At 39.6% G+C, this 27,386-nt stretch overlaps 1 protein-coding gene across 1 annotated transcript; it reads left to right on the top strand.

The window, feature by feature from the left end:
- Positions 1 to 2,269: 2,269 nt before the first annotated feature.
- Positions 2,270 to 3,202, top strand: LOC137259335 (uncharacterized protein F54H12.2-like). Its single transcript, XM_067797017.1, has one exon. The coding sequence runs from the start codon at positions 2,270 to 2,272 to the stop codon at positions 3,200 to 3,202; it is 933 nt and encodes a 310-aa protein (XP_067653118.1).
- The last annotated feature ends 24,184 nt before the right edge of the window (positions 3,203 to 27,386 follow it).

Genomic DNA, 27,386 nt, shown 5'->3' with positions numbered 1-27,386 from the left:
TTCAGAAACGTCCATGTCTTCAAGAGACCCATACTTATTAAACAATTGAACTTTATTTTGTGACCCTTTTGGAGGTCTGCCACTTTGTTGTTTTGAAGCATCAGGCTTTGACTTCGGTTTACTTTTCACCGTTTGTTGGCTATCAGCTGTTGATTGAGACTTTGAATGTGACTGAGATGATGATGATTTGTGATCAGAAGACGACTTTGGGGTACTAGGAAGTGATTCCTCAGTCTGTGATGATATAGCAGGGTACAAAAGCTGTGGAGAATCACAGTTGACCCAAGTCAAGGTAGTTTGGCATCCTGTGGTTGATGTTGTTTTAGAGCTAGAACCCGATGATGTTTTTGCTATTGTAGCATAACTTTCTGGAAGATCAGATCTCTTTACCAGTTTTTTGGCCTCAGAAAGAGAGATATTATGTGTGAATTTTATTTTATTGATCTCCATTTGTTCTTTCCAAATTGGACACTGTTTAGAAAATGAAGAATGATCGCCTGAGCAATTGGTGCATTTTATATAATCACAGTCACAATCTTCTGTTGTGTGTGTCTTCTCACCACAGTGAGCACACACAACAGACAATGTGCAAGTATTCACACCGTGTCCATATTTCTGACATTTAAAACATCTTAACGAGTTGGGGATGTAGGTATCAACTGGAATATTACAGTAGAACTGGAATATTACAGAAGCCTGCCTTCACTGATTTGGGAGCATTAGAACATGAAAAGGTAAACAGATACGTGTTCGTCTTGATGGTTTCGTTGTTTCTGCGAGTTGAAAAGCGCTTGACGTAGAGTACACCTTGATCCTTCATTTCCGATCCTATATCAAGTTCCGACATATCATCAAACAATCGGTCGCGATCTCTAAGGATGCCTTTGCTGGAGTTCTAGGTTTTGTGTGCAGAGACCGTGACCGGAATGCCCACGAAAGATTTGATGTTAAGCAAATTAGTTGCTTGTTGCTTTTTCCCGCACTCTACTAGTAGGCAACCTGAACGTAAGCGTCTTATGTTCTTCACGCCCCCTGCAATACCCTGAATACCCTTGGATACAGGAAAGGGGTTCAACTTAAACGGTGTCTTGTCTGGAGTCTCAATCACGATGAAACGCGGCCAATACTCAATCGATGCAGACGGTCTATGGTCACTATCAACAGGGTCAATATCAAGTGGACGTTTTGTTTTTTTTGTTGGATTTTCATAAGCCATGGTTAGTTTATTTTGGTTCATCATCCGAGCTCCCCACCCACCACGGAGTATCACAAGGACAATGCTAAAAACAAGCGGGCCTCCAGCTTGCAGCACCAAGGATACCCGGATGATATACTCCAGCAGAAGAATTAAAAGATTAATAATTCCACCAGATTGGCCCATGAGCCACCGCCTTCTGGCATAGGACTCTAGGCAAATTTCAGAACAACATATGTCAAAATCAAAAATGTTTGAGATAATATAGCCAAGTCCAAAGTTACAACAATTCCAAATGACATGTGTGCATTGATAAATATAAAAAGTACTTCATGCACAGGGCTTGGCATGACCAGCCGATTGGTCGAACCGGGCCCATTCGACCACCCGTCTAGGCGAAGTCAGGGCCAAAGTGGTGTATTGAGCAACAGGAACACGGTTACAGGTCCCTATTGCCCTCAACCACCAGGATCCCCTCCTCCGCCGACACAGGGACGCAACCCACGGCAAACGGGTTGGTGGACCAAATATCCCCCCGGGTCCACTACGGGGGTGTCGGCGAGCTCTTAGCATTACCCAGCACCCACCACGAGGAGGTGACTCGCCACGGGTGCCTTGGGAATGTCAGAGCTCCAAAAGATTCTACACTGAGCTGAAAAACATATCAGCAATTGATTCGAGAGATATATTCGAGAACTAGCTATGTCAATACTGATAGATTCTCGCAGCTTCGACGAAGCTCTCCAAAGTCGTCTTTCCCTCTTTGAACCTTTAACTTAGCAGACCTCCATCTTAGGTCAATACTATGAGAACATCAGACCTCTATTGGTAATCACAGACTCCAGTCCAGTAGAATTCCACGCCGCCAATGGAGGGAAGGGGTACATCGATCTGCAAAAGACAAGACTGCATGTGAAATTGAAAATCACTCATGCCGATAAATCCGCCTTAGACGATGGCAAGAAAGTTGGTTTAACCAATTTTCCACTTCACACCTTGTGGTTGGAAGTAGAAGTCCATCTTCAAAAACAACAAGTGAGCTCTAGCAATGGTGGGTACTCTTACAAGGCTACCATGCAAGCAATTCTCGAGTGCGGTGAGGAAGCCAAATCCAGTCTGCTTACAAGAGCATTGTATTATCGCGATTCTGAGGTGGATTCTGATGACCCTATTGACGGCAGGAACGAAGGTCTTTTTGAAAGAGGAAAGTTTACTAAATTGAGCAAGTCGATGAAACTTTCGGGTGTCCTGTTCGAATATGTATTCCGCATGAGTCGGCACCTCGTCAGTGGCGTGGATGTAGACGTCAAAGTGTTTCATTCCAACACACCTTTTATGCTTATGTCGGCAGAGAAGGGGAAGGAATACCTCATAGTATTGGGAGACGCCTATCTACGCGTCTGTCGCTTGAAGATTAACGATGCCCTCATCACAGCTCAAGACAAACAGTTTGAGAAGGTCAACGCTCTTTACGCATGTGAAAAAAACACAGAGAAGATGGCTTACATAGTCAAGGACAATCTGGATTTTAACTGGGACGCCATGTATCGGGACAAAGTACCTACTCGTCTCGTTGTCGGATTGGTGAAATCAGACGGGGTAAATGGATCTTTGAATGTGAATCCCTTTAATTTCCAGGGAGACATCGTTAAAAGGATTGGGGTATATATGAACGGTAGAAGCGCACCAGGTCATCCCTATGAGGCGAACAACATTGAAGTTTACAATGCAATGTTCGAGTGGGACGGCAACAATATTGAGAACAGATACAACAGGGGTGGTTTGGACATATCCCGTAATGAATTTGACAAAGGCTACGCTTTGTATGTCTTCAATCTCCAAGACATTGGAGAGAGCGGCAAGTACCTGAACCTGCTTAAGTATGGAAATTTGAGAATGGAAGTGGAGTTCACCAGTGCACTAACAAACACCTTCAACGTGATTGCACTGGCAAAATTCCCAGCTGTAATAGAAGTGAACAAAACGCGAAACGTTTTCCTGAAGTAATGTACAAGTTTCAGCTGCAGTGGGCCCATTGGTGGTGGTGGTGGTACCTCTGACTCCATTCAGTGTGAACGGAGGGGGTACTGGGTGTGTACGCCAGAGATACCTTAACACAAATACTACTTCAAACGTGGTTGTACAGCAATGTTATATGAATAAAGAATGTAATGATGCATATGTCACTCAATTTATTTGTCACTATTTCAAGTACTGTGTAACGTGTTCTGAAGCAACAATGAATCATTGAATTAGAATTAAAACAAGAAGTATATTATTCCTGAGATATTCTGTTTATATACTTCTATCTCTTTGTAATATATCAGTTAGCTTGCAATAAAAAGAGAAAATGTCTATTCTAGTTGTCTTATGTTTGTTAAGATGATTTTGAGAGATATACCGTCCTCCTTCTGATAACTATTAATATATACTAAGCATCAAAAGAAACGTCAGTAGATATTCCAAATTTGACAGGCACTTTATTCAATTCATTACAGAATGTGATGCAATAAGTGTATGGAAAAACGGTTTTGTTTACAGTTTCTACACACATTGATGAATAACTATCCAGCATTTCATTGGAATACGTTAACGTTTAATCCAAACAGAGTCCTGACTTCAGTACCTCGTGTGACCACCACGGGAGGCAATGACCGCAGCACAACGTCGAGGCATGGAGTGCACAAGTCCATTGATGAATGCCATGGGCACCTGGTTCCACACTCTTAGGAAGGCTTGACGCAGTAAATCAGCTGTGTTTGGTCTTGGGATGACGTCATTCAACCGCCTTTGAAAAATGTGGTATAACGTGGGGTCTGAGGGCTTGGTCAATGTAACGCGCTGCTGTGATGCCGCCTCCTCTTCCAGGACCAAGATTCTGGAATACCACAGGACCAACTCTCTGGTTTAGGCCAATTCCCCCCAAACCATGATGCTGGCACCTCCACATGCGTCCCTTTCCATCACACACTCGTCTGCGTAACGCTGGCCGCGACGTCGCCAAATTCTTGTTCTGCCATCTGCCGTAGAAATGCAGTACCGACTCTCATCTGTGAAGAGAACAGTTCTCCACTGTCTGTGTCTCCAGTTTTGACGGTACTGGGCAAACTGTAGACGTTCACGGCGATGACGTGGCGTGAGGATTGGTCCACGGTAAGGTCTGCGGCACTGATGGTTACTGCTGCTAAGACGTCGGTGTACAGTGGAAGTGCTGAGCGGTCGCCCATATGTCCCAATTGTCTGACGTGCTGTCTCAGAGGCCTGTTGGAAAGGAGTCTGTACGTGGCGTCGCACAATGTGGCGATCTTGACGTCTCGTGGTGACCCTTGGTCTGCCGGTGCGGGGACGGCCGTCTGTGGTGTTGGTGGTCCGGAAGCGTTCCTGAAGCCTGTAGATGGTCCGAATATTAACATGGAAGTGGTTAGCAACGGCTTGGGCAGTGTGACCAGCTTCTAGTCGTCCTATGGCTTGGTTCCTCTGAGCTGACGTAAGACGTGGCATCCTGCAGACGTTTTGACGTTAATGTTTCAGCCAAGTTTGGGGGTGCATTTTATAGGGCTTGATCAAGAGAAAAGCACGTGCAGCATTTGATGAATGCACTGCATGCAGAACACCGTACCCTCTTCATGTTCATGCTGCCTTTTGGTGGACCTTTCCTGGGTTCGAATTTGTGTTTGGAGACAAATGGTTTTTGTCACGTAAAGCTGGATTTTCTGACAAAAAAATACAATCACAACATTTGCTAAGTTTTCAGTTTTATGGTCGCAGTAAGGAAACTACCAACCTGACGTTTCTTTTGATGCTTAGTATATATCATGGTGTTGAATACGGTAACATACATTCTAAACATTTAACACAGGGATTTGATCCCTTTGTTATTATTATTATTATGTTTTAAATATTGAGATAGAAATGCAGCAGAGAGGGTTTGGGTGATCCTGGCACAGTCAGGCTGGTCAAGCTCATCATCAGCTCAGGGCCCTCGCCCCCTCTACACGCAGCCCAGACAGCGAATGGGACTTCTCCCAGGAAACACTGTCTAGTCGAACCCACCAAGAACTTTCCGGAGGATATGGAGGCTCCCCAACACTGCAGCATTCTGCATTACCCAGATTGTCAGAAGGGCTGTGCTCCCGGTGGAGAACCCGGGCACTCTCCTCATCTGCGCCAAGAGATCAGGAGGTACCAAACCAAGGGCACCAAGAATAATGGGGAGCCTGACGACAGTGTACTTGGGATGCAAGCGAGACATTTCAAAGGCGAGGTCCGCATATTTATCATGCTTTTCCTGAATCTTGCCAATCACATTGCTGTCAAAAGGGACAGAAAATTCTATGATATAAATAAGTTCATTGGTTTTATCAAAAAGGACAAGATCAGGTTTGTTGGCTGGAATTCGTCTCAGGCTGTATATTGGCCTATTCCAGAGAAGTTTGAAAGCATCATTTTCCAGGACGCCCTGGACATGTTCAGGATCGTACCATGGATGGTCCTCAGAGTCAAAGCCACAGGCATGGCGGAGACGATAATAAAAGCAGCGAGCCATGCCATCATGTCTTTTAAGATATGCTGTTTCTGCCAAGGAAGGGCATCCACTGACAAGGTGTTGGACAGTCTTTGTAAATTGATTGCAAAGACGACATTTCATATTGATGTTTTCTTTAAGAATCACATTCTGGTGATTGCGAGTGGGAAGTGACTGGTCCTGAGCAGCAAAAAGGAAGCCCTCAGTTTCACATTTGAGACCAGCCGACTTCATCCAGGCGAAGGAGTCGGTTGGATTGCTGTTCTGTTCCACACACTGCATATACACACGATGCAATGGCTTCTCAGACAGCTTCTCCACAAAGGACCGACTCTGGGCAGACTTGGTGAAAGACTTCACCTGGTTTACTCCCATCACTGTACCGTCCAGCAGTACATCGCCATCAACAAAATCAACTTCAAATTTCAAATTGTGTCCAACAACCTTGGCACGCTTAAAGTAGCTGTGGAATTCCTTGCTTTCATCATGAATCTTGACGTGCATCACCAGAGGATCATCTGACAAATAAATATGTGCAAAAGTACACAATAACATTCTGTCATGAAGAGCTTCCACATTAATCAAACCCCGACCTCCAGAATTGATTGGCATATGTAAACGATTAAGAGAGGAACGAGGGTGGTGTGCTCTGTTATCAGACATGATCCTTCTGGTCAGGCGGTCAAGATTCTGGATGTCTTGTTTTGTCCAATCAACTACTCCAAAGGAATAGGAGAGGACTGGCACAGCAAAGGTATTGGTGGCTTTGACTTTGTTTCGAGCATTTAGCTCTGAATTAAAAACTAAATATAGCAATTACAAACCCTTATTTACAGATGGATCCAAGGACGGTGGCGCAGTGGCTTGTGCCACTGTCATTGGATCCAGAACAATATCTTCTAGAATTCCAGATAACAGCTCTATTTTTACTGCAGAAGCAAACGCCATATTAACAGCTCTCAGATATATTCAAAGACACCCTAAACGTAAACAATATATAATCTATTCCGACTCTCTTTCTTGCCTTCAGGCTATTAAAAATCTTTCTTGTAAACATCCACTTTTAATAGAAATTATTGAATTGTATAATGATCTTGCTACTGGCCAATACGACATCGTCTTTGTTGGTTACCCAGCCACGTAGGCATTTCAGGGAATACACTGGCTGATCTTGCTGCCAAGGCGGCACTCAACAAATCTGACTCCACTTCTTATTCCATATTCAGATTATAAACCTACAATTAGATCTTATATCCGTGATCTAATGCAGAAGAAGTGGGACACTCAAGTAAGTATCAATAAATTACATGAGATAAAACCGTATATTGGTTACACCTAATTGGGTTGTCAGTCCAGATTTGAAGAGGTCATTATGCGACGATGTCGCATTGGCCATACGCGGTATACACATGAGTACTTGTTAAAAGGTGAGGATCCTCCGTTTTGTATCCCTTGTGATGAAAGAATCACAGTCAAGCATGTTTTGCTTGACTGTGTTGAATATTCCATCACAAGGGATAACTATTTTACATCACGAATTATGAAGGACCTTTTTAGTAATGTTAGTTGTCATTTAATCATTGCGTTTTAAAAAGAATTAGATCTGTTTCAGAACTTGTAAATAGATAACCATTTTATGATTGGAAGTTGAATCAGCAGATAACATTGTTAATGGCTGTATCCTCGAAGGGGGTTGAAGTACCGTAAAATTATTGTCCTCCTGAGAGGATACGTAAGTCCCAAAACATTTGGAATCAGATTTAATCTTCCACATTTTTTAGCTGTAGTACATGTGTCATCGTAATTTTTGGCTAATCTTGCATACAGTCGCCAGCAGCTGAGGGATGGTGTAAACCCAGCTAGGGACCATGCAGGTAGCAGAGATACTGTAAGTCCAGATGGCCCCTAGTATGGTGATCTACCCTCTGTTGTTGGCGATCTACGGCCTGTTTTTATATTGTACTGTCCCAATAATGATACTATTATTTTTTAAGTTTCCACACTAGTTTTAATAATAACTGTGATAATCTAGTGGTTTCCTTCGTCGACAGGTTCTTCATAATATGCATATATATTCTTTTTGCCACGTATGTTCTCGTCACGATATGGCTGCAATATTGCCGATGTGACGTTAAATATTAACTCACTCACTCACTCACTGGGGTGGTACAAATTCTAACACTAAAGGCAAAATACTGGAAGATTTTATCTCAAATAATGACCTGTGCATTTTTAACGATGATTCAAGCACTTACCTGTATCCTGAAACCGGCACCTACTATTCTCTGGATTTGTCTCTTGCAGACTCTAATTTACTTCATGAATTTGATTGGTCAGTTCACAGCGATCTCTGTGGAAGTGATCACTTTCCGATATTATCTGAATCTTCTCCGACTGATTCTTCATCTTATACAAGATGGAATTTGTCCAAGGTGGACTGGTCCTTATTTCAAACTCAGTGCACATCTAAACTAAAACCCGAATATGTCAGTGATATTGCTGATCCTATTCAGGTATTTTCTGACGTTTTAAAAGTAATTGCTGATGAGTGCATACCAAGATCCTCTACAACTCCACATGTACGAAAGCCATGGTTTACGACACACTGTAAAAATGCTAGAAAAGCAAGGAAAAAGGCAGAGAAATATTTCCGCCATCACCCAACTGTCCACAACTTAAACGGATTTAAAATACCGAATGCAAAGGCGCGCCGTACCTTTAAACAAAGAAAGCGACAATCTTGGAGGAACTATATATCCAAAATTAATTCACGCACACCAGTGTCCAAAGTATGGAACATGGTTCAAAGAATTAAAGGCAAAGATTCAAAATCTGCTGTTCACCATCTCAAAGTTGGTGATAATTTAATTACTGACAAATGTCAAATTGCAAATAAAATTGGCGAAACTCTTGCCAAAAATTCGTCATCGGCAAATTACGTTCCTGAGTTTCAGAGATATCAGAAACAACAGAAGACAAAAATTAATTTTAATTCAGATAACGGTGAGGACTATAATGAAGTGTTTTCATTACATGAGCTATATACTGCTCTTGAGCAAGCTCATGACACAGCAGCAGGTGATGACAACATTCATTATCAGTTGTTCAAACACTTGACTGAACCATGTCTTGTCACACTTTTAGATATATTTAATAAAATATGGTCATCTGGAAACTTTCCTCCTTCATGGCGTAATGCCATTGTAATCCCTTTACCCAAACCTGGTAAGGATCATACTGATCCTTCCAATTACAGACCGATATCTTTAACCAGCTGCGTCTGTAAAACCATGAAGCAAATGGTAAATAACAGATTAAATTGGTTTCTAGAAACCAATAACCTCATTACAAATATTCAATGTGGTTTTCGGAAGAATAGAAGTACCATCGATCATTTGATACGTTTAGAATCCTTTGTCAAAAATGTTATAGTAAGTAAACAACATGCTGTATCGATATTCTATGATCTTGAGGGCACCCATGGCGAGCCACCTCCTCGTGGTGGGTGCTGGGTAACGCCAAGAGCTCGCCGACACCCCCGTAGTGGACCCGGGGGGATATTTGGTCTACCAACCCGTTTGCCGTGGGTTGCGGCCCTGTGTCGGCGGAGGAAGGGATCCTGGTAGTTGAGGGCAATAGGGACCTGTAACCGTGTTCCTGTTGCTCAATACACCACTTTGGCCCTGACTTCGCCTAGACGGGTGGTCGAATGGGCCCGGTTCGACCAATCGGCTGGTTATGCCAAGCCCTGTGCGTGGATTATTTATGTAATTGCACAGATTTGATTTTGTACTGTTTCAATTTTGGCCTTGGCTTTTTCATTCACATAAAACTTTTAGATTTGAATACTGATGTTCTGAACTTTGCCTAGAGTCTTTTGCCCAGAAGGCGGTGGCTCATGGGCCAATCTGGTGGATCGATTAATTTTGAATTAATCTTTTGCTGGAGTATACCATTCCAGTATCCTTGGTGCTGCCAGTCGGAGAGCCACTGGTATATAGCATTGTCCATGTGATACTCGGTGGAGGGTGGTGAGCTGGGATGGTGAACTTTCTATTATTAACCATGGCTCAAGCCAAAAAAACACAAACGAGCACTAGATGAGTGTTTGTCCTCTGACGAGGACAGTGCTACAAACAGATTACCGGATACATGGAGTAGATTTTTGGTTGTGTCTTCTATTGACGGTGAACCTCTAAACCTCAATCCATTTGCCACATAAAAAGCAATTTATAGACTTGTTGGTGATGTACAAGCTGTAACAAAAATTAGATCTGGGTTTCTCCTCATAGAGTGTAAAACAGCGAAACAATCAGCTACCCTCATAGGTACAAAACAGCTTGCAAATACTGCAGTATCTGTTTCTCCACATAAGTCTTTGAACAGCAGCAAAGGCATCTTGAGAGACAGAGACCGGTGGCTTGCCCACATGAGTGAAACAGAAATCGCCACTGAACTACAAAATCAAGGAGTCACTCATGTCAAACGATTCACTTTTAAGAAAAACCGAGAAACTTTCAATACAAATACTTATTTGATTTCTTTTTCACAACCGAAACACCCAAAGTATATCAAAGCTGGATATTGTAATATCGAAGTGGAGCAATATATTCCAAATCCACTTCGTTGTTACATATAACCCTTACCCTTTGTTCCTTGTATATCTCCCCTTCTTCCATTCTCCATCAGAATGATCTTCAAGATTTGTATGACCAATTACCAAAACCCTGTATCATAATAGGTGATCTCAATGGACATAACCCATTATGGGGAAGTCCTGATAGCAACAGTAAAGGGAAAGTTCTTGAAGAGTTTATATCTGATAATAATTTATGTATATTCAATGATGGTTCTGACACGTATTTACATCCTGGAACGGGAACATATTCGTCTTTAGACTGTCACTCACTGATTCAAAGTTTATAATGAGTTTGAATGGTCAGTCCATAATGATCTTTGTGGTAGTGACCATTTTCCTACAGTACTTACAGCAATTAACCCTTCCGATGATCCGCCTGTAACAAGATGGAATTTTTCAAAGGCTAATTGGCCATTATTTCAGGCCACCTGCCTTATAGAACTTAAACCAGACCTTTTCATGGATGTACCTGATCCAATTAAAATGTTCTCAGACAAACTAAAACATATAGCTGATGAAACTATTCCTAAGTCCTCTGTAAATCCGCACATCCGTAAACCATGGTTTAATGATGAATGCAAACAGGCTAGGAAAAAGAGGAAGAAAGCAGAGAAATATTTTCGTCTTCATCCCACTGTTATAACTTAAATAATGTAAAAATCAGTTACGCTAAAGCTCGCCGAACGTTTAAACAGATTAAACGTCATACTTGGAAAAATTTCGTTTCCAAAATACATTCCCGTACTCCTATGTCAAGGGTATGGAATATGATCCAAAAAATTAAAGGCAAGGGTTCCAAATCCAGTAGTATTCAGCATCTCAAAAATGATAATAGCATACTAACTGAAAAATGTGATATTGCAAACAAGTTGGGTGAAACTTTGGCTAAACATTCGTCCTCCTCAAATTATCATCCAAAATTCCAGACTTATCAAACACACCAAGAGAAGAAACCAGTAAATTTTAAATCTGATAATGGTGAAGATTATAATGAGGTATTTTCATTACATGAACTTCATACTGCGTTATCACTGGCTCACGATACTGCAACAGGACCTGATGATATCCATTACCAACTCTTAAAACACTTCCCTGAATCATGTCTCGAAACGTTACTTGGCATTTTTGACCATATGTGGATAACACAACATTTTCCCCCTTCATGGCGAAAAGCCATAGTTGTTCCTATTCCAAAGCCTGGGAGGGATCATACAGATCCATCAAACTACCGACCTATTTCCTTAACTAGCTGCGTTTGCAAAACCATGGAGCGAATGGTAAATAATCGCTTAGTTTGGTTTTTGGAAACCAACAATCTGATTACTGATATACAATGTGGTTTTCGTAAAAACCGAAGCACAGTTGACCACTTGGTTCGTTTGGAATCATTTGTAAAAAATTCTTTCATTAAAAAACAACATGCAGTATCAATCTTTTTGATCTCGAAAAAGCATATGATACTACTTGGAAGCATGGTATTTTGAAAGATTTACATTCTTTTGGGTTGAGAGGTCGCTTGCCTCAGTTTATATCTAATTTTTTAAATGACAGACAGTTTCAAGTACGTGTGGGATCAACCCTCTCAGATTATTTTCATCAAGATCAGGGTGTTCCACAAGGCAGTATTTTGTCTGTGACTTTATTTAGTATTAAAATCAATAGTCTTTCTAAGGTTTTAAGTGATTCAGTAGATGGATCACTATTTGTGGATGATTTTAATGTTTCTTGTAGAGGTAGAAATATGCATACAATAGAGAGGCAATTACAAATCTGTCTCAATAAAATTGAAAAATGGTCACTTGAAAACGGGTTTAAATTTTCTATAACAAAAACAAATTGTTTGCATTTCTGCAGAAAGTACGAACCGCATAAAGATCCAGAACTATTTCTGAATGGCACCCTCATCAAAGTAGTAAAGGAGGCCAAGTTCTTGGGTCTTATTTTCGACTCACATCTAACTTTTCTACCCCACATTAAATCCCTTAAAACTAAATGCCTGACTGCACTTGATCTGTTAAAAGTTGTTTCCAATTCAAAGTGGGGAGGAGACCAAACTACCCTACACCATTTATACAGATCTGTCATCCGTTCGAAACTTGATTACGGTTCCATAGTTTATGGCGGAGCCTGTAAAAGCAACCTCAAACTACTTGATTCTATCCACCATCAAGGTCTAAGACTATGTCTTGGGTCATTTAGAACTTCTCCTATTGACAGTCTTTACGTCGAGGCCGATGAGCCATCTCTTACTCAACGACGTATAAAACTCTCCTTACAGTATATAACAAAACTATATTCTAATGAGGCCAATCCTGCATTTAATTGTGTTTTTAATCCTCTTTATGAGGATCTATACAATAAAAAGTCTTCTCTTGTTCCGCCTCTGGGACTTAGAGTAAAACCTTTTCTGTCTGCTTGCGGCATTGAGCTAGCCAATATATCTCCTTCCCGTCTACTTTCGTCTCCACCTTGGCAGTCAGTTAGACCCGAAGTTGACCTAACACTGACGAGGTTTAAAAAATCAGAAACAAATGAATTACAATATAAACAAGAATATAATCAATTAAAAAGTAACTATAATACATACAAATCTTTATTTACAGATGGGTCCAAGGACGGTGGCGCAGTAGCTTGTGCCACTGTCATTGGATCCAGAACAATATCTTCTAGATTACCAGACAACAGTTCTATTTTTACTGCTGAGGCTAACGCCCTATTAACAACTCTTAAATATATTCAAAGACGCCAAAAACATAAACAATATATAATCTATTCCGACTCTCTCTCTTGCCTTCAGGCGATTAAAAATCTTTCTTGTAAACATCCACTTTTAATTGAAATTATTGAATTATATAATGATCTCGCCACTGGCCAGTACGACATCGTCTTTTGTTGGTTACCCAGCCACGTTGGCATATCTGGTAACACACTGGCTGACCTTGCTGCTAAAGCACCACTCAACAAATCTGTAACGCCTCTTCTTATTCCATATTCAGATTACAAAGCTTGCATTAGATCTTATATCCGTGACCTGATGCAGAAGAAGTGGGACACCCAAGTAGGTATAAATACATTACATGAAATAAAACCGTATATTGGTTACGCCTACTTGGGTCGTCGGTCCAGATTTGAAGAGGTTATTTTAAGACGATGTCGTATTGGCCACACAAGATATACCCATAAATATTTGCTTAAAGGTGAGGATCCTCCATTTTGCATCCCTTGTGATGAGAGGACCACGGTCAAGCATATCCTGCTTGAATGTGTTGAATTCTCCATCACAAGGGATAAATATTTTAATGTTAAAACAATGTCAGATATTTTTAACACAGTTAGTGCTCATTTAATCATTGGATTTTCAAAAGAAATTGATTTCATGAATGAATTCTGATTATTATGTTCTGTAGATAGTTGCATTTTAATTATTGGTAGTTTAGATTAGTAACCTGAATTGTTGATGGCTGTACCCTCAAAGGGGGTTGAAGTATTGTAAAATTATTGTCCTCCTGAGAGGGTACGTAAGTCCACAAACATTCACAGTAAATTTAAGTCTACCAGGTTTTTAATCGTAGTATTGATGTTCTTTTAATTTTGGCTAAATTTTCGTACAATCGCCAGCAGCTGAAGGGATGGTGTAAATCCAACTAGGGTCCATGTAGGAAGCAAAGGCACTGTAAGTCCCCATGGTCCCTAGTGTGGTGATCTACCTTCTGTTGTTGGCGATCTATAGTCTGTTTTTTATATTGTATTGTCTAAATAGTGCTATTAGTTTTATCTTTCCATGCTAGTTTTAATTGAAATTGTGATATTCTAGTTGTTTTACTGTCCTTCGTTGACAGATTTTACCACATGCATATATTTCATGTAAATGTTCTCGTCACGATATGTCTGCGATAATGCCGATGTGACGTAAAATATTAACTCACTCACTCACTCAATATCAAAACTGTACAGGATCTTTGTACTAACATTAATTCTCATTTATTTATAGGTTTTTTAAAAGGTTTTCTGGTTGAATTTTTAATAACATGTTCTGTAAATAGATATATTTTAATTATTGGTTGTTTAGATTTGTAACTAGAATTGTTAGCGGCTGTACCCTCAAAGGGGGTTGAAGTATTGTAAAATTATTGTCCTCCTGAGAGGGTACGTAAGTGCACACACAGTGAAAGTAAATTCTAAATTTCCAGGTTTTTAATCGTAGAATAAGTGTCTTTTTATTGTATGGCTAGATTTCACAAATTGCTGACGGCTGAGGAAATGATGTAAATCCAGCTAGGGTCCATGCAGGTAGCAAAAGTACTGTAAGTCCCCATGGTCCCTAGTATGGTGATCTACCTTCAGTTGTTAGCAATCTATAGCCCATGTTTACATTGTATTGTCCTGTATAGATAAATTGTTTTAGGTATAGTTACTAGTTTTATATTCTACTCTGTGATATCCTAGTTGTTTTACTGTCCTTCGCTGACAGATTTTATATTAGACATATATTTCATTTTAGTATTAAATGTTCTCGTCACGATATGGCTGAGATATTGCCGATGTGACGTTAAATATTAACTCACTCACTTTATCTGCGTGAGGAGGTAAGATATTGTTCTTTTTCTAAATTAAGGGTTATCCATAACGTTTACTGTGTAAAAGTAAACGTGTTAGCACGTTTTGTCACAGACAAACCTTCATCAGCGTCCAGCTGTTCTCCTGGTATATTGCTCTTCTAAAAGTAAAAGTAATAACACTTTGGGTCAGACAAGTCATTGGCGTTCAACTTTTCTCCTTGTGAAGTGTGCTTCTAAATAAAAAGTGATAACACTTTTGGACAGAAAAGTCATTGACGTTTTTCTGTTTGTGAAGTGTGTTTCTAAAAATAAAAGTGATAGCACGCTTTGTGAGAGACGTAGGTTTGAAGCTTTCAACCTTTCTATGGTGTTCTTTCTAGGTTTAAAAGGAAATGTGTTCGATGTTTTTGCTAAATGTTGGAAAGTACACCGTTCATAGCTTTAGAAAGTCTGGAAATACGCAGTATAATTTACCCATGGATGTTTGAAGGAATGTTTAGGCATGTGCAGTACGGACACTTTGTCAGCGGATGGGCTTAGTATATGCTTATATTGAAACACTTACTAGAATGTATTGCTCACAATATACTGGAAAATATAGTTAGGAATATATGTAATTTCAAAATTATGAATAAATATGTATCTTCTCACCGACACACTGATAAAAGATCAATCATTAAAAGACCAATATCCCTATCTTATTTTGACCATTATACATGTTAATAGTTTCATTATGTCACCCAAGATGGTAGGAGCTTCTGTATTTATAATCTACTTGCTTCCAATACACAGTGTTTCTTATATTATCGTCAGTTGAGAACCTTGTAAATGTAAGTAAACAAAGCTTCCATAATGTTTTGTTCAGGGTAGTAAATAAGGGTTAACATGCACTTTGAGATTGAAGTACACACTCAAACTGAATGCCTGTGTGTGTCTATAGGATTATAAAAAGTAGTACTGTAATGGTTAGTAACTGGACTGGACCTGGTTCCTCAAAGAGATCGCACAGCTACGACAGTCGTAGCTCCAATATATTTTAAACATAGACTTACGACAGTCGTAGCGATACGATCTGTTTGAGCAACGGAACCCTGGACTTTTGTTTACCAGTTTCCCTTTGAATGTGATTGCCTTGATGAGGGCTCTTTCACTAGGCTTCAATTTACTGTACGTTTTTCAAGATGCTTCTTTGCCCTGACTTCTTTTACTCATGATCCTTTGATCATGCCCATCTATACTTGACTTCCTGTAATATTGTCTTCTCTTCTTCTGGCTTCCTCTCACCTGGGATTCCCTTCATTTAGCTTATTTTGACCTGGACTTCACTTGATCTGGGGTTCCTTTGACCTCCGCTTCCCTTTGTTTTCTTTTAGCTAGACTTCCATTCCCCTGGTTTCCTTTGACCTAAGGCTTCTCTTGACGTAAGGCATCCCTTTACTTGGCTTCCTTTGACATGGGCTTCTCTTCACTTGGATTCCTTTGACCCAAGGCTTCCTTTGACGTAAGGCATCCCTTCACTTGGCTTCCTTTGACATGGGCTTCTCTTCCCTTGGCTTCAGGGCCCATATAAGGCATGGAATAGAAAAGTATCCTTATCTCACTCATATTAATTTATAAAATCTATAACACAACTACTTTTCATCTCCCCTGTATAAAAAGTACCCAGCAGTCTTCCTAGTGATATGATGTTGGGTACGGGACTAGCTTGTAATATTGACTTTAGCTAAACAGTTCTTTATCCCCTTATATTTCATCATTTATTAATTCATCTAAAGTATCTGTATATTTATCCTCACCCGTTTCTACAATCGCAGTTTGTAATTTAACACCAAGTGAAATACCAGCACTACCAACATCAACAACCCCTGAATATTTTGACCCTCTAACAAGAAGTCTATGAATATTATTCTGATCAGGTCCTTTCCCATTTTCCATTAATGGATTATAATCAGATATTTTTCGATTTATTATTATTGGTTTACTTTTGTCATATAATTTCACCCAATCAACAAATTGAGAAGAATTAGGCAATCCATGTATTTTAATTCGGAATATAGCATTATCTACAGGGGGCCATCTTTCATATTTTTTATAGGTGTTTGAACTTGTGAGAAAATTTGGGTATTATAAATTTTGATTCCATTCCATGGTATATCCCTATCTTTTTCAGTGTATGGAAAATATAAACTTTTAACCTTCAATTTTTTTTTTGCAACTTCTCTTTTAACTGCTTGAGAAAGTAGTCCCGTGGACTTTCATCTGACTGTGGAATTGTCCATGTCTTTGTTTTTGAAATAGTTAATCCAGAAGGTCTATCTTCTTTTGGCATAATTCTGTTAGAATCAGAGTCAAAGATGAATTTCAAGCTAAATAGTTTCTTTTTGAAATAATTTTTTTACGTAACTTGTTTCATATTTTGTTATTGCTTTATCACTTTTTGTGATTTGATAAGTAAATATGAAACACAATTCTATTTCATGCCTTATACAGGCTTTTCCGTGAACCCATTGTTTATACTACGGACGGGAAACAAACTCACAATGCACAGCTGTGCAGCTGTACACGATAACCCTGCACCTCAGCCGACTGAACTACACAGGACCGAGAGCAGTAATCTCAGTTTAACGGGTATATACTGAGATTACACAATCCTATATCTACTACGTACTTTTAGAGAACTGTTTCACATCTGGTATAAATGCTGTATGAAACATTATTACAGTACATGAATTGAAAAAGCAAGCGTGTGAACATGGTCTTCAATGTTATTCAATGTTAAAACCTACTGTGAAAGAGCTTACAAAGCAAGGTCATGAATATGGAATGTGAGATTATTCTCGTATGAGGAAATCTGAGTGTGAGTGAGTGATTGAGTTAGTATTTAACGTCACATCGGCAGTATTGCAGCCATATCGTGACGAGAACGATTAATTATAAAAATACAAATGAATTACTAGCACGGACATTGTAAAACCCTGTCAACGAAGGACAGTAAAACGGACTAGAATATCACAAAATAGAATATAAAACTAGTGAATAGACCTAAAACAATGTATCTATACAGGACAGTACAATATAAAAATGAGCTATAGGTTGCCAACAACTGAAGGTAGATCACCATACTAAGGACCATGGGGACTTACAGTATGCTTACTGCATGGACCCTAGCTGGATTTACATCATCCCCTCAGCTGTTAGCAATTTAGACAAATCTAGCCATAAAGTAAAAACACACTTATTCTACGATTAAAAAGCTGGAAAACTGAAATTTACGTCAAATGTTTTTGGACTTACGTACCCTCTCATGAGGACAATTATTTTACGGTACTTCAACCCCCTTTGAGGGTACAGCCACTAACGATTTGAGTTATTAATTTAATCTTCCAATTTTAAAATATTTATCTATTTACAGTTCGGTTAACAAATTTAATTCCTTTACAAATGCCACAATTAAATGAGGACTAACACTATTAAAAAGATCCTTCATAGTATGTGAATTAAAATACTGATCCCTTGTGATGGAATACTCAACACAGTCAAGCAAGATATGCTTGACGACATCGATACGATCCTTATTGAGCAGATGGGTCCAAGGACGGTGGCGCAGTTGCTTGTGCCACTGTCATTGGATCCCGAACAATATCTTCTCGATTACCCGATAATAGTTCTATTTTTACAGCGGAAGCTAACGCCATATTAACAGCTCTCAAATATATTCAAAGACGCCCTAAACGTAAACAATATATAATCTATTCCGACTCTCTTTCTTGCCTTCAGGCTGTTAAAAATATCTCTTGTAAACATCCACTTTTAATAGAAATTATTGTATTGTATAATAATCTTGCCACTGGCCAATACGACATCGCCGCATGATGACCTCTTCAAATTGGGACTGACAACCCAAGTAGCAGTAACCAATATAGGGTTTTATTGCATGTAATTTATTTATGCCCACTTGGGTGTCCCACTTCTTCTGCATCAGATCACGGATGTAAGTTCTAATGCTGGCTTTATAATCATAGTATGGAATAAGAAGTGGTGTCACAGATTTGTTGAGTGCTGCCTTGGCAGCAAGATCGGCCATTGCGTTACCGGAAATACCTACGTGGCTGGGTAACCAACAAAAGACGATGTCGTATTGGCCAGTGGCAAGATTATTATACAATACAATAATTTCTATTAAAAGTGGATGTTTACAACAGATATTTTTAATAGCCTGGAGGCAAGAAAGAGAGTCGGAATAGATTATATATTGTTTACGTTTAGGCCGTCTTTGAATATATTTGAGAGCTGTTAATATGGCGTTAGCTTCCGCTGTAAAAATAGAACTATTATCGGGTAATCGAGAACATATTGTTCGGGATCCAATGACAGTGGCACAAGCAACTGCGCCACCGTCCTTGGACCCATCTGTAAATAAGGATTTATAATTGCTATATTTATGTTTCAGTTGATTATATTCTTGTTTATACTGTAATTCATTCGTTTCTGATTTTTTAAATGATGTTAATGTTAGGTCAACTTGTGGCCTAAACAACTGCCAAGGAGGAGAAGAGAGAAGACGGAAAGGAGCTATGTTTTCCAGCTCAATGCTGGCAGCAAAAATAAGTGGTTTTATTCTTAAACCAAAAGGCGGAACAAGAGAAGATTTCTTTTTGCATAAATCCTCATACAGGGGATTAAAAACACAGTTATATGCAGGGTTGGACTCATTTGAATATAGTTTTGTTACATACTGTAAAGCTAATTTTATAAGTCGCTGCTCAAGAGATGGTTCGTCAGCCTCGACATACAGGCTGTCAACAGGTGAAGTTCTAAAGGAGCCAAGACAAAGTCTTAGACCTTGATGATGGACTGAATCTAATAGTTTTAAAGGTACAGGTTTTTGCAGGCTCCACCATAGACAATGGAGCCATAATCGAGTTTCGAACGCACGAGGGATCGATATAGATGGAGAAGGGTAGCTTGATCCCCTCCCCATTTTGAATTTGAAACCACTTTCAACAAGTCAAGTGCTTTCAGGCATTTAGTTTTAAGTGATTTAATATGTGGTAAACACGTTAAGTGTGAGTCAAAAATGAGACCCAAGAACTTAGCTTCCTTCACAAATTTAATTGGTGTGCCATCTAGAGATAGTTCAGGGTCTCTATGTGGTTTATATTTACGACAAAAATGTATACAGTTAGTTTTCGATTTTGAAAATTTAAAGCCGTTTTCAAGACACCATTTATTAATCTTGTTTAAACACAACTGCAATTGCCGTTCAATGGTATGCATATTTTTACCACGACAAGAAATATTAAAATCATCCACAAATAACGATCCATCAATTGAATCGTTTAAAACTTTTGATAAACTGTTTATCTTTATACTAAAAAGTGAGATTGACAAAATACTGCCTTGTGGAACACCCTGATCCTGATTGTAATGATCAGACAGGGTAGAACCCACTCGGACTTGAAATTGTCTGTTATTTAAAAATTTGCCTATGAATTCAGGCAAACGACCTCGCAAACCGAAATCATGTAAATCTCTCAGAATGCCATACTTCCAGGTTGTGTCATATGCCTTCTCAAGATCAAAAAAGATAGACACAGCATGTTATTTATTAATCAGCGCGTTTTTCACAAATGATTCTAAACGCACTAAATGATGAACAGTACTTCTGTTTTTACGGAAACCACACTGTATATCTGTGATAAGGTTATTTGTTTCCAAGTACCAAACAAGTCGATTATTTATCATGCGTTCCATGGTCTTGCAAACACAGCTAGTTAATGAAATCGGACGATAATTGGATGGATCCGTATGATCACGTCCAGGTTTAGGTATGGGTACTATTATAGCATCACGCCATGAAGAAGGAAATTTCCCGGAAGTCCAAATATCATCAAAAATTGACAAGAGCGTCTCTAAACAGGATTCTGGTAAGTGCTTCAGGAGCTGATAATGGATGTTATCAGCTCCAGTAGCAGTGTCATGAACTTGATCAAGAGCAGTATGGAGTTCATGAATAGAAAAAGTTTCATTTTATCTTCCCCATTATCAGAATTGAAATTAATAGTTTTCTTTTCTTGTTGTTTTTGATATTACTGAAATTTAGGTGTATAATTCGAAGAGGAAGAGTGTTTAGCGAGAGTTTCACCCAGTTTATTCACAATATCTAATTCATCAGTAAGTAATTGATCTCCATGTTTAAGATGATGGAGAGTAGATTTAGTACCTTTACCTTTAATTTTCTAGATCATGTTCCATACCTTGGACATGGGTGTCCGAGAATGTATTTTGGACACATAATTTTGCTAAGATTGGCGTTTGTTCTGTTTAAAAGTACGCCGCGCTTTAGCATTTAAAATTTTAAATTTATTTAAATTATGCACCATGGGATGGCGACGGAAATAATGTTCTGCCTTTTTCCTTGCCTTCCTAGCTTGTTTGCACTCATCGTTGAACCATGGTTTTCTTATGTGTGGAACTGCAGAGGAATTTGGTATACACTCATCAGCTATGGAGTTCAGTTGATCAGAAAAGCATTTAATAGCATCAGGAACGTCAATAAAACGTTCGGGTTTAAGTTTCTCAGCACACAGTGTTTCATATAAAGCCCAGTTAGCCTTTTTAAAATTTCGCCTTGATGATGGAGGAACATCAGATGGAGTTACAGCTTTTAATATAGTAGGAAAATGGTCACTTCCACAGAGGTCATCGTGGACTGACCATTCGAATTCATTTAGTAGTACTGAATTTGTCAATGACAAGTCGAGAGCAGAATAGGTCCCTGTACCAGGGTGTAAATATGTGTTGGAACCATCATTATAAATACATAAATCATTGTCAGAACAAAAGTCCTCCAACAATTTCCCTTTAGTTACACTACCCCAGAGTGGGTTGTGCCCATTTAAATCTCCCATTATAATACAGGGCTTCGGGAGTTGCTCATATAGAGCTTGAAGATCAGTTTTGGCAAACGTTGAAGACGGCGAAATATAGAGAGAGCATGGCGTAAACGCTACATGTAAAGTAAGTCTCACAGCAACAGCCTGCATATTAGTATTTAGTGAAACAGGGCTTTGAATAACGTTTTGTCTGACTAGAACGGATGACCCGCCAGTGGCTCTATCACCCGGAGGTGAAAAAGAATGATATGCATTATAATGACGAAGGTCAAATGTATCTGTTTGTTTTAAATATGTCTCCTGGAGACACATCGCTGAAGGTGTAAAATCCTGGACTAATAGCTGTAATTCATGTAAATTAGTCCTCAATCCTCTAGAGTTCCACTGTACAATATTATTGGAGTAAACTATCTTTTGGGTGGATTTATTGGGGATCTACCCCGCACTCTTTTGGAGGGCGACAAGCTATGTGCCCTAGAATGGACGTTTTCAGATACGTCCATGTCTTCAAGTGATCCATATTTATTGAATAATTGAATTTTATTTTCTGACCCTTTTGGGGCTCTGCCACTGAGTTTTTTTTGTGTGCAAAATCTGGCTTTTTACTTTTAGTTTTAGTGAGACTTTGTTGAGACTTTGTTGACGATTGTGAAGATGATTCAAGATCGGGTGATGTTTCTGATTGTGTTTGAGATGGACCAGGAAGTGATTCTCCTGTTTGAGTAGCTGTAGTGGGTGAGAGAAGGTTGGGATTATCCGTTGTGACCCAAGTTAAGTCTGTCTGACAGCTGACAGGTACAGTAACTGTGCTAGATGTTGTTTCAGGAGTTCTTTTCGCAATGGAAGCATAGCTTTATGTTTGTCCCGAGCTTAGAACTTGTCTTTTTGCATCAGCAAAGCTGATGTTTTGAGTGAACTTTATTGTATTAATTGCCATTTGGTGTTTCCAAACAGGACATTCCTTAGAGTAAGATGGGTGAGTCCCTGTACAGTTGACACATTTTTTAACAGTACTGTTACAATCTTCTGTTGTGTGGATCTTTTCACTACAGTGAGCACATACAACAGACAAGGTGCACGAGTTTACTCCATGGCCAAACTTTTGGCATTTGAAGCACCTGAGAGGATTGGGAATGTATGTGTCAACAGTTAGATTGCAGTAGCCTGCCTTGACAGATTTTGGAGCAGAAGGTAAAGAAAAAGAAAACAGATATGTGTTGGTTTTAAAGGTTTCATTGTTTTTACGAGTTGAAAAACGTTTCACATAGAGTACACCCTGATCTCTCATCTCAGACGCGATGTCTAATTCCGACATGTCAGCGAGTAATCGATCATGGGCTCTTACAATTCCTTTACTCGTGTTGAGTGTTTTGTGGGCTGTGATGGTGACGGGAATGCCAACAAATGTTTTGGTGTTCAACAGATTGTTTGATTGCTGCTTTTTTGGCACACTCAACCAACAATGCACCAGACCGTAATTTCCTGATAGTCTTTACATCTCCAGCAATACCTTGGATTCCCTTAGACACAGCAAAAGGGTTTAATTTCAATGGAGTGTTATCTTCCGTCTCAATAACTAGAAAACGTGGCCAGTAATCGATTGGTTTGGGCAATCTGAGGTCATTGTCAACAGGATCTACTTCAAGCTGACGTTTAGTTTTCTTCAGAGGAGTTTCATAAGCCATGGTTATTTGTTTTGTATTTCATCATCCGAGCTCCCCACCCACCACGGAGTATCACAAGGACAATGCTAAAAACAAGTGGGTCTCCACCTTGCAGCACCAAGGATACTCAGATGATATACTCCAACAGAGGAATTAAAAATAATTAGTCCACCAGATTGGCCCATGAGCCACCGCCTTCTGGGCATAGGACTCTAGGCAAAGATCACAACAACATAATTCAAAATGAGAAAAGTTTTTGATGAACTATAGAGTCAAGATCGAAATTAAACCAAGTCCAAAATTAAATTCGTGCGATGAAAAGGATACAAATCATGTACAGGGCTTGGCGTGACCAACCGATTGGTTGAACCGGGCCCATTCAACCACCCGTCTAGGTGAAGTCAGGGCCGAAGTGGTGTGTTGAGCAATAGGAACACTGGTCCTGCTCGCACTGCCCTCAACCACAAGGACCCCTCCCCCCCCTCCACCGACACAGGGCCGCAACCCACGGCAAACGGGTTGGTGGACCAAATATTCACCCGGGTCCACTACGGGGGTGTTGGCGAGCACTTAGCGAGACCCAGCGCCCACCTGTTTGGCAAAAGGAGTCCAAAATAATGAAACTTAAATGTGAAAGGAATATTTCATACTTTGACGCAAAAAAAACTGTTGACAGCTGAAACCACACCTCCATTAAATAAGACCTACTCTGCTGCCGTCACTCACGCCGTTATGACATCTCCTGTAAGTTGTCAGACAGACTTGACATGGGTTAAGTCTGCAAAACCCATTACCTTATCCTCAGTTGCAAAACCACCTTCCCCAGTAACTCAATCTACATCTGGATCACAGACAGAGAGACAGCCTGAGCCCAAATCACAATCGTATGATAAACAGGCTGACAGTCAAAAACAGAAAGGAAAAAAAGTAAATAGGAAATCAATTCCCATCATCCCTTCATCTTCAGAAGTTCCTGTAGAAAACTCTTTTGGGCCTCTGGAGATGGATATCACTCTGTCCTCACAGGACAGCAGGAGGAATTTACCCTCCACACATTCGCGTGGAAGATCACCAATTGAGCTACCATGAACCAGTCCAATCTATTGCAATGGAATTGTAGAGGACTAAAAACTAATTTCAACGAGGTACAATTGCTGATACAGGACTTTCAGCCATCTACGCTATGTCTCCAAGAGACATATCTTAAAAATACAGATACCTTGAATTTGAGACATTACAGCGCTTATCATTCTTTTTCTCCTCCGGGAGATCGGGCTACTGGAGGCGCTTCTATTCTCGTTCATCAGAGCGTAATACATAGCCCTGTTACTCTAAACACAAACCTTCAAGCAGTTGCTGTTCGCTTGACTTTACACATTGCTTTGACATTGTGCAGTATGTATATCCCTCCATCTTCCAATATTTGTCAGTCAGATCTTCAAAGTCTATATGATCAGCTCCCCAAACCATGTATTATTATGGGGGACCTCAACGGACACAACCCATTATGGGGAAGTGACCATACTAATAATAAAGGCAAAATCCTTAAGGAATTCATTTCCGATAATAATTTGTGTATTTTCAATGATGACTCAGCTACTTATTTACATCCAGCTACGGGAAAATACTCTTCCCTGGATTTATCACTAGTTGATTCCAACTTACACAATGAATTTGAATGGCTGGTCCATGATGACCTATGTGGGAGTGATCACTTCCCCACCATGCTGAAAGCCATCAACCCTGGTGATGATCCACCTTTATCAAGACGGAACTTTGCCAGGGCTGATTGGTCATTATATCAGACACTGTGTGCTGAACACTTGAAGCCTGATCTTTTTAAGAACAATGAAGATCCAATATAGTCTTTTTCGGATATACTAAATGCCATTGCAGACAAAACAATTCCTATGTCCTCTGCAATTCCACATATTCGTAAACCATGGTTTACTGACGAGTATAAACAGGCCAGAAAATGTAGGAAGAAAGCCGAAAAATATTTTCGCAAACATCCTACAGTTCATAATCTAGACAAAGTCAAAATTACTAACGCAAAGGCTAGACGTGCTTTTAAACAAGGTAAACGTCAGTCTTGGCGAAATTATGTTTCCAAAATAAATTCACGCACACCAATGTCAAAGGTGTGGAATATGGTCCAAAGAATAAAGGGCAAGGGTTCCAAATCTACTGTGCATCATCTGAAGGACGGGGATACCATATTAACTACACAGCAAAAATAAGCTGGTTTCCGGAACACTGAAACCGAGAAGAAACGTCATGGAAACCAACATTTCCAGTTGGTTTCCAGGGAGTTTCCTATAGTTTCATTGTGGTTTCCATGCAACTGAAACTGCACCATTTCAGGATGGTTTCCAGTTCGTTTCATTACCCACTCCTCCAAGCGGGATCCAGTTGGTTTCCATGTACGAGTTTATTGTAGGTTTCAACCTGGTTTCCATGTATGAGTTTATTGTAGGTTTCAACCTGGTTTCCATGTATGAGTTTACTGTAGGTTTCAACCTGGTTTCCATGTATGAGTTTATTGCAGGTTTCAACCTGGTTTCCATGTAGGAGTTTATTGCAGGTTTCAACCTGGTTTCCGTGTTGTAGTTTCCAACCTAGTTTAATACCTAGTTTCCATGAACTGAAACTTGCTCGTGTGGGCCCTTTACCCGGTCCTCCGGAAAAGATGTTGTTTCATATCTCACATGTAGCAAATCAGGTATTTTATACAATTGCATAATGGTAAAAGGCTTCAGGATGACAAACAACAGAATAAAACACAAATTCATTAAAAGTTTATTTATATTCAACAATATGTTTGTAAACAAATAATATTCGGAATATTCCTAGTTTGAAAAATGTTAGCTCTTTCCCCAAGAGAGGAAGAACTGTGTGCTTCTTCTCCGGCCAGTCAATCGTTTCACAGCCTTCCTGCTTTCCAGCTTCTGAAATTTAGAAAACAAACTATCAGTACAAACAAGCATTCGTCTACGATATCCATGGCTAGAGAAAAGAAAACTGTCAAACATTGCTTGAGGTGAAATACACTGAACCCCCATGTCCGATAAGCGAAGAGATCAAAAAGTATAAACTGAGCATTTGGCATCAAAAGTTTCAATCGCAGAACATCTTATTGATATATGATAGAGTGCAGAGACATGAAGAAATTCGCCTTTGAAAGCCATAATTTATTTTCTGAATGTTACTTACAATGCACATTATGAGTATAGAACTACGATTTATCCGTTATTGTGAAAAGACATGTTTTCTTTACCAATAATGTGGAGTCATTCAGGCAGACAAGCTATGAATATGGGGTCACAAGCATACGCTGCAGCATAATGTGCTGCATAATATTTAAAACTTTTTAAGCTGTATTTTTCAAAGGATAAATTGCACATTTTAAACAGTGTTCATTTTGAAATTCCTTGAATGTACATAGAAAGAATCCAAATTAACTTGATATTTTAAAGGTTTCCTTAAAACTTTTAATCTCTGCAAGATGTCAAATGACGAGAATACGTTTACTTACTCTGAACTTTTTGCCGTTCTTTGCATGCAAGCCTTGGGCCTCTGTTTTCCCCACACCTTCATAAGTGATCCATCTTGTTCATCCAAACCCATCAAAAAGCTCCTGAAAGGTGACATGTGCATGATGCATAACTATAAGTAAAACATGTTTCCAGTTGGAGGTTACAAGAATAGTGACATGCGCCATGCGTTTTTACTGATGCCTAGGATTTACATTATTTGGTTATGTTGTATGTGCATTGTGTACTGGACGGTTCAGGTTATACATACCTTTTGTATGTCAAAATGAGTTGGTCCAGACTGCCGTCTTCAGTTTTTCCAACACTGTCCTCCTTTATGCTGGAAACGTAGAAATGCATCGATTAAAAAAAGTC

The sequence above is a fragment of the Haliotis asinina genome, chromosome 13 (genome assembly GCF_037392515.1).
Source record: "Haliotis asinina isolate JCU_RB_2024 chromosome 13, JCU_Hal_asi_v2, whole genome shotgun sequence".
NCBI lineage: Eukaryota > Metazoa > Mollusca > Gastropoda > Lepetellida > Haliotidae > Haliotis > Haliotis asinina.
The sequence above is the reverse complement of the archived record's forward strand: the minus strand, read 5'-3'. Positions and strand labels throughout refer to the sequence as shown.

Bases quoted from the DNA above. Each gene is read 5' to 3' on its own strand.
- LOC137259335 (XM_067797017.1), top strand. From the start codon at position 2,270: ATGCAAGCAATTCTCGAGTGCGGTGAGGAAGCCAAATCCAGTCTGCTT.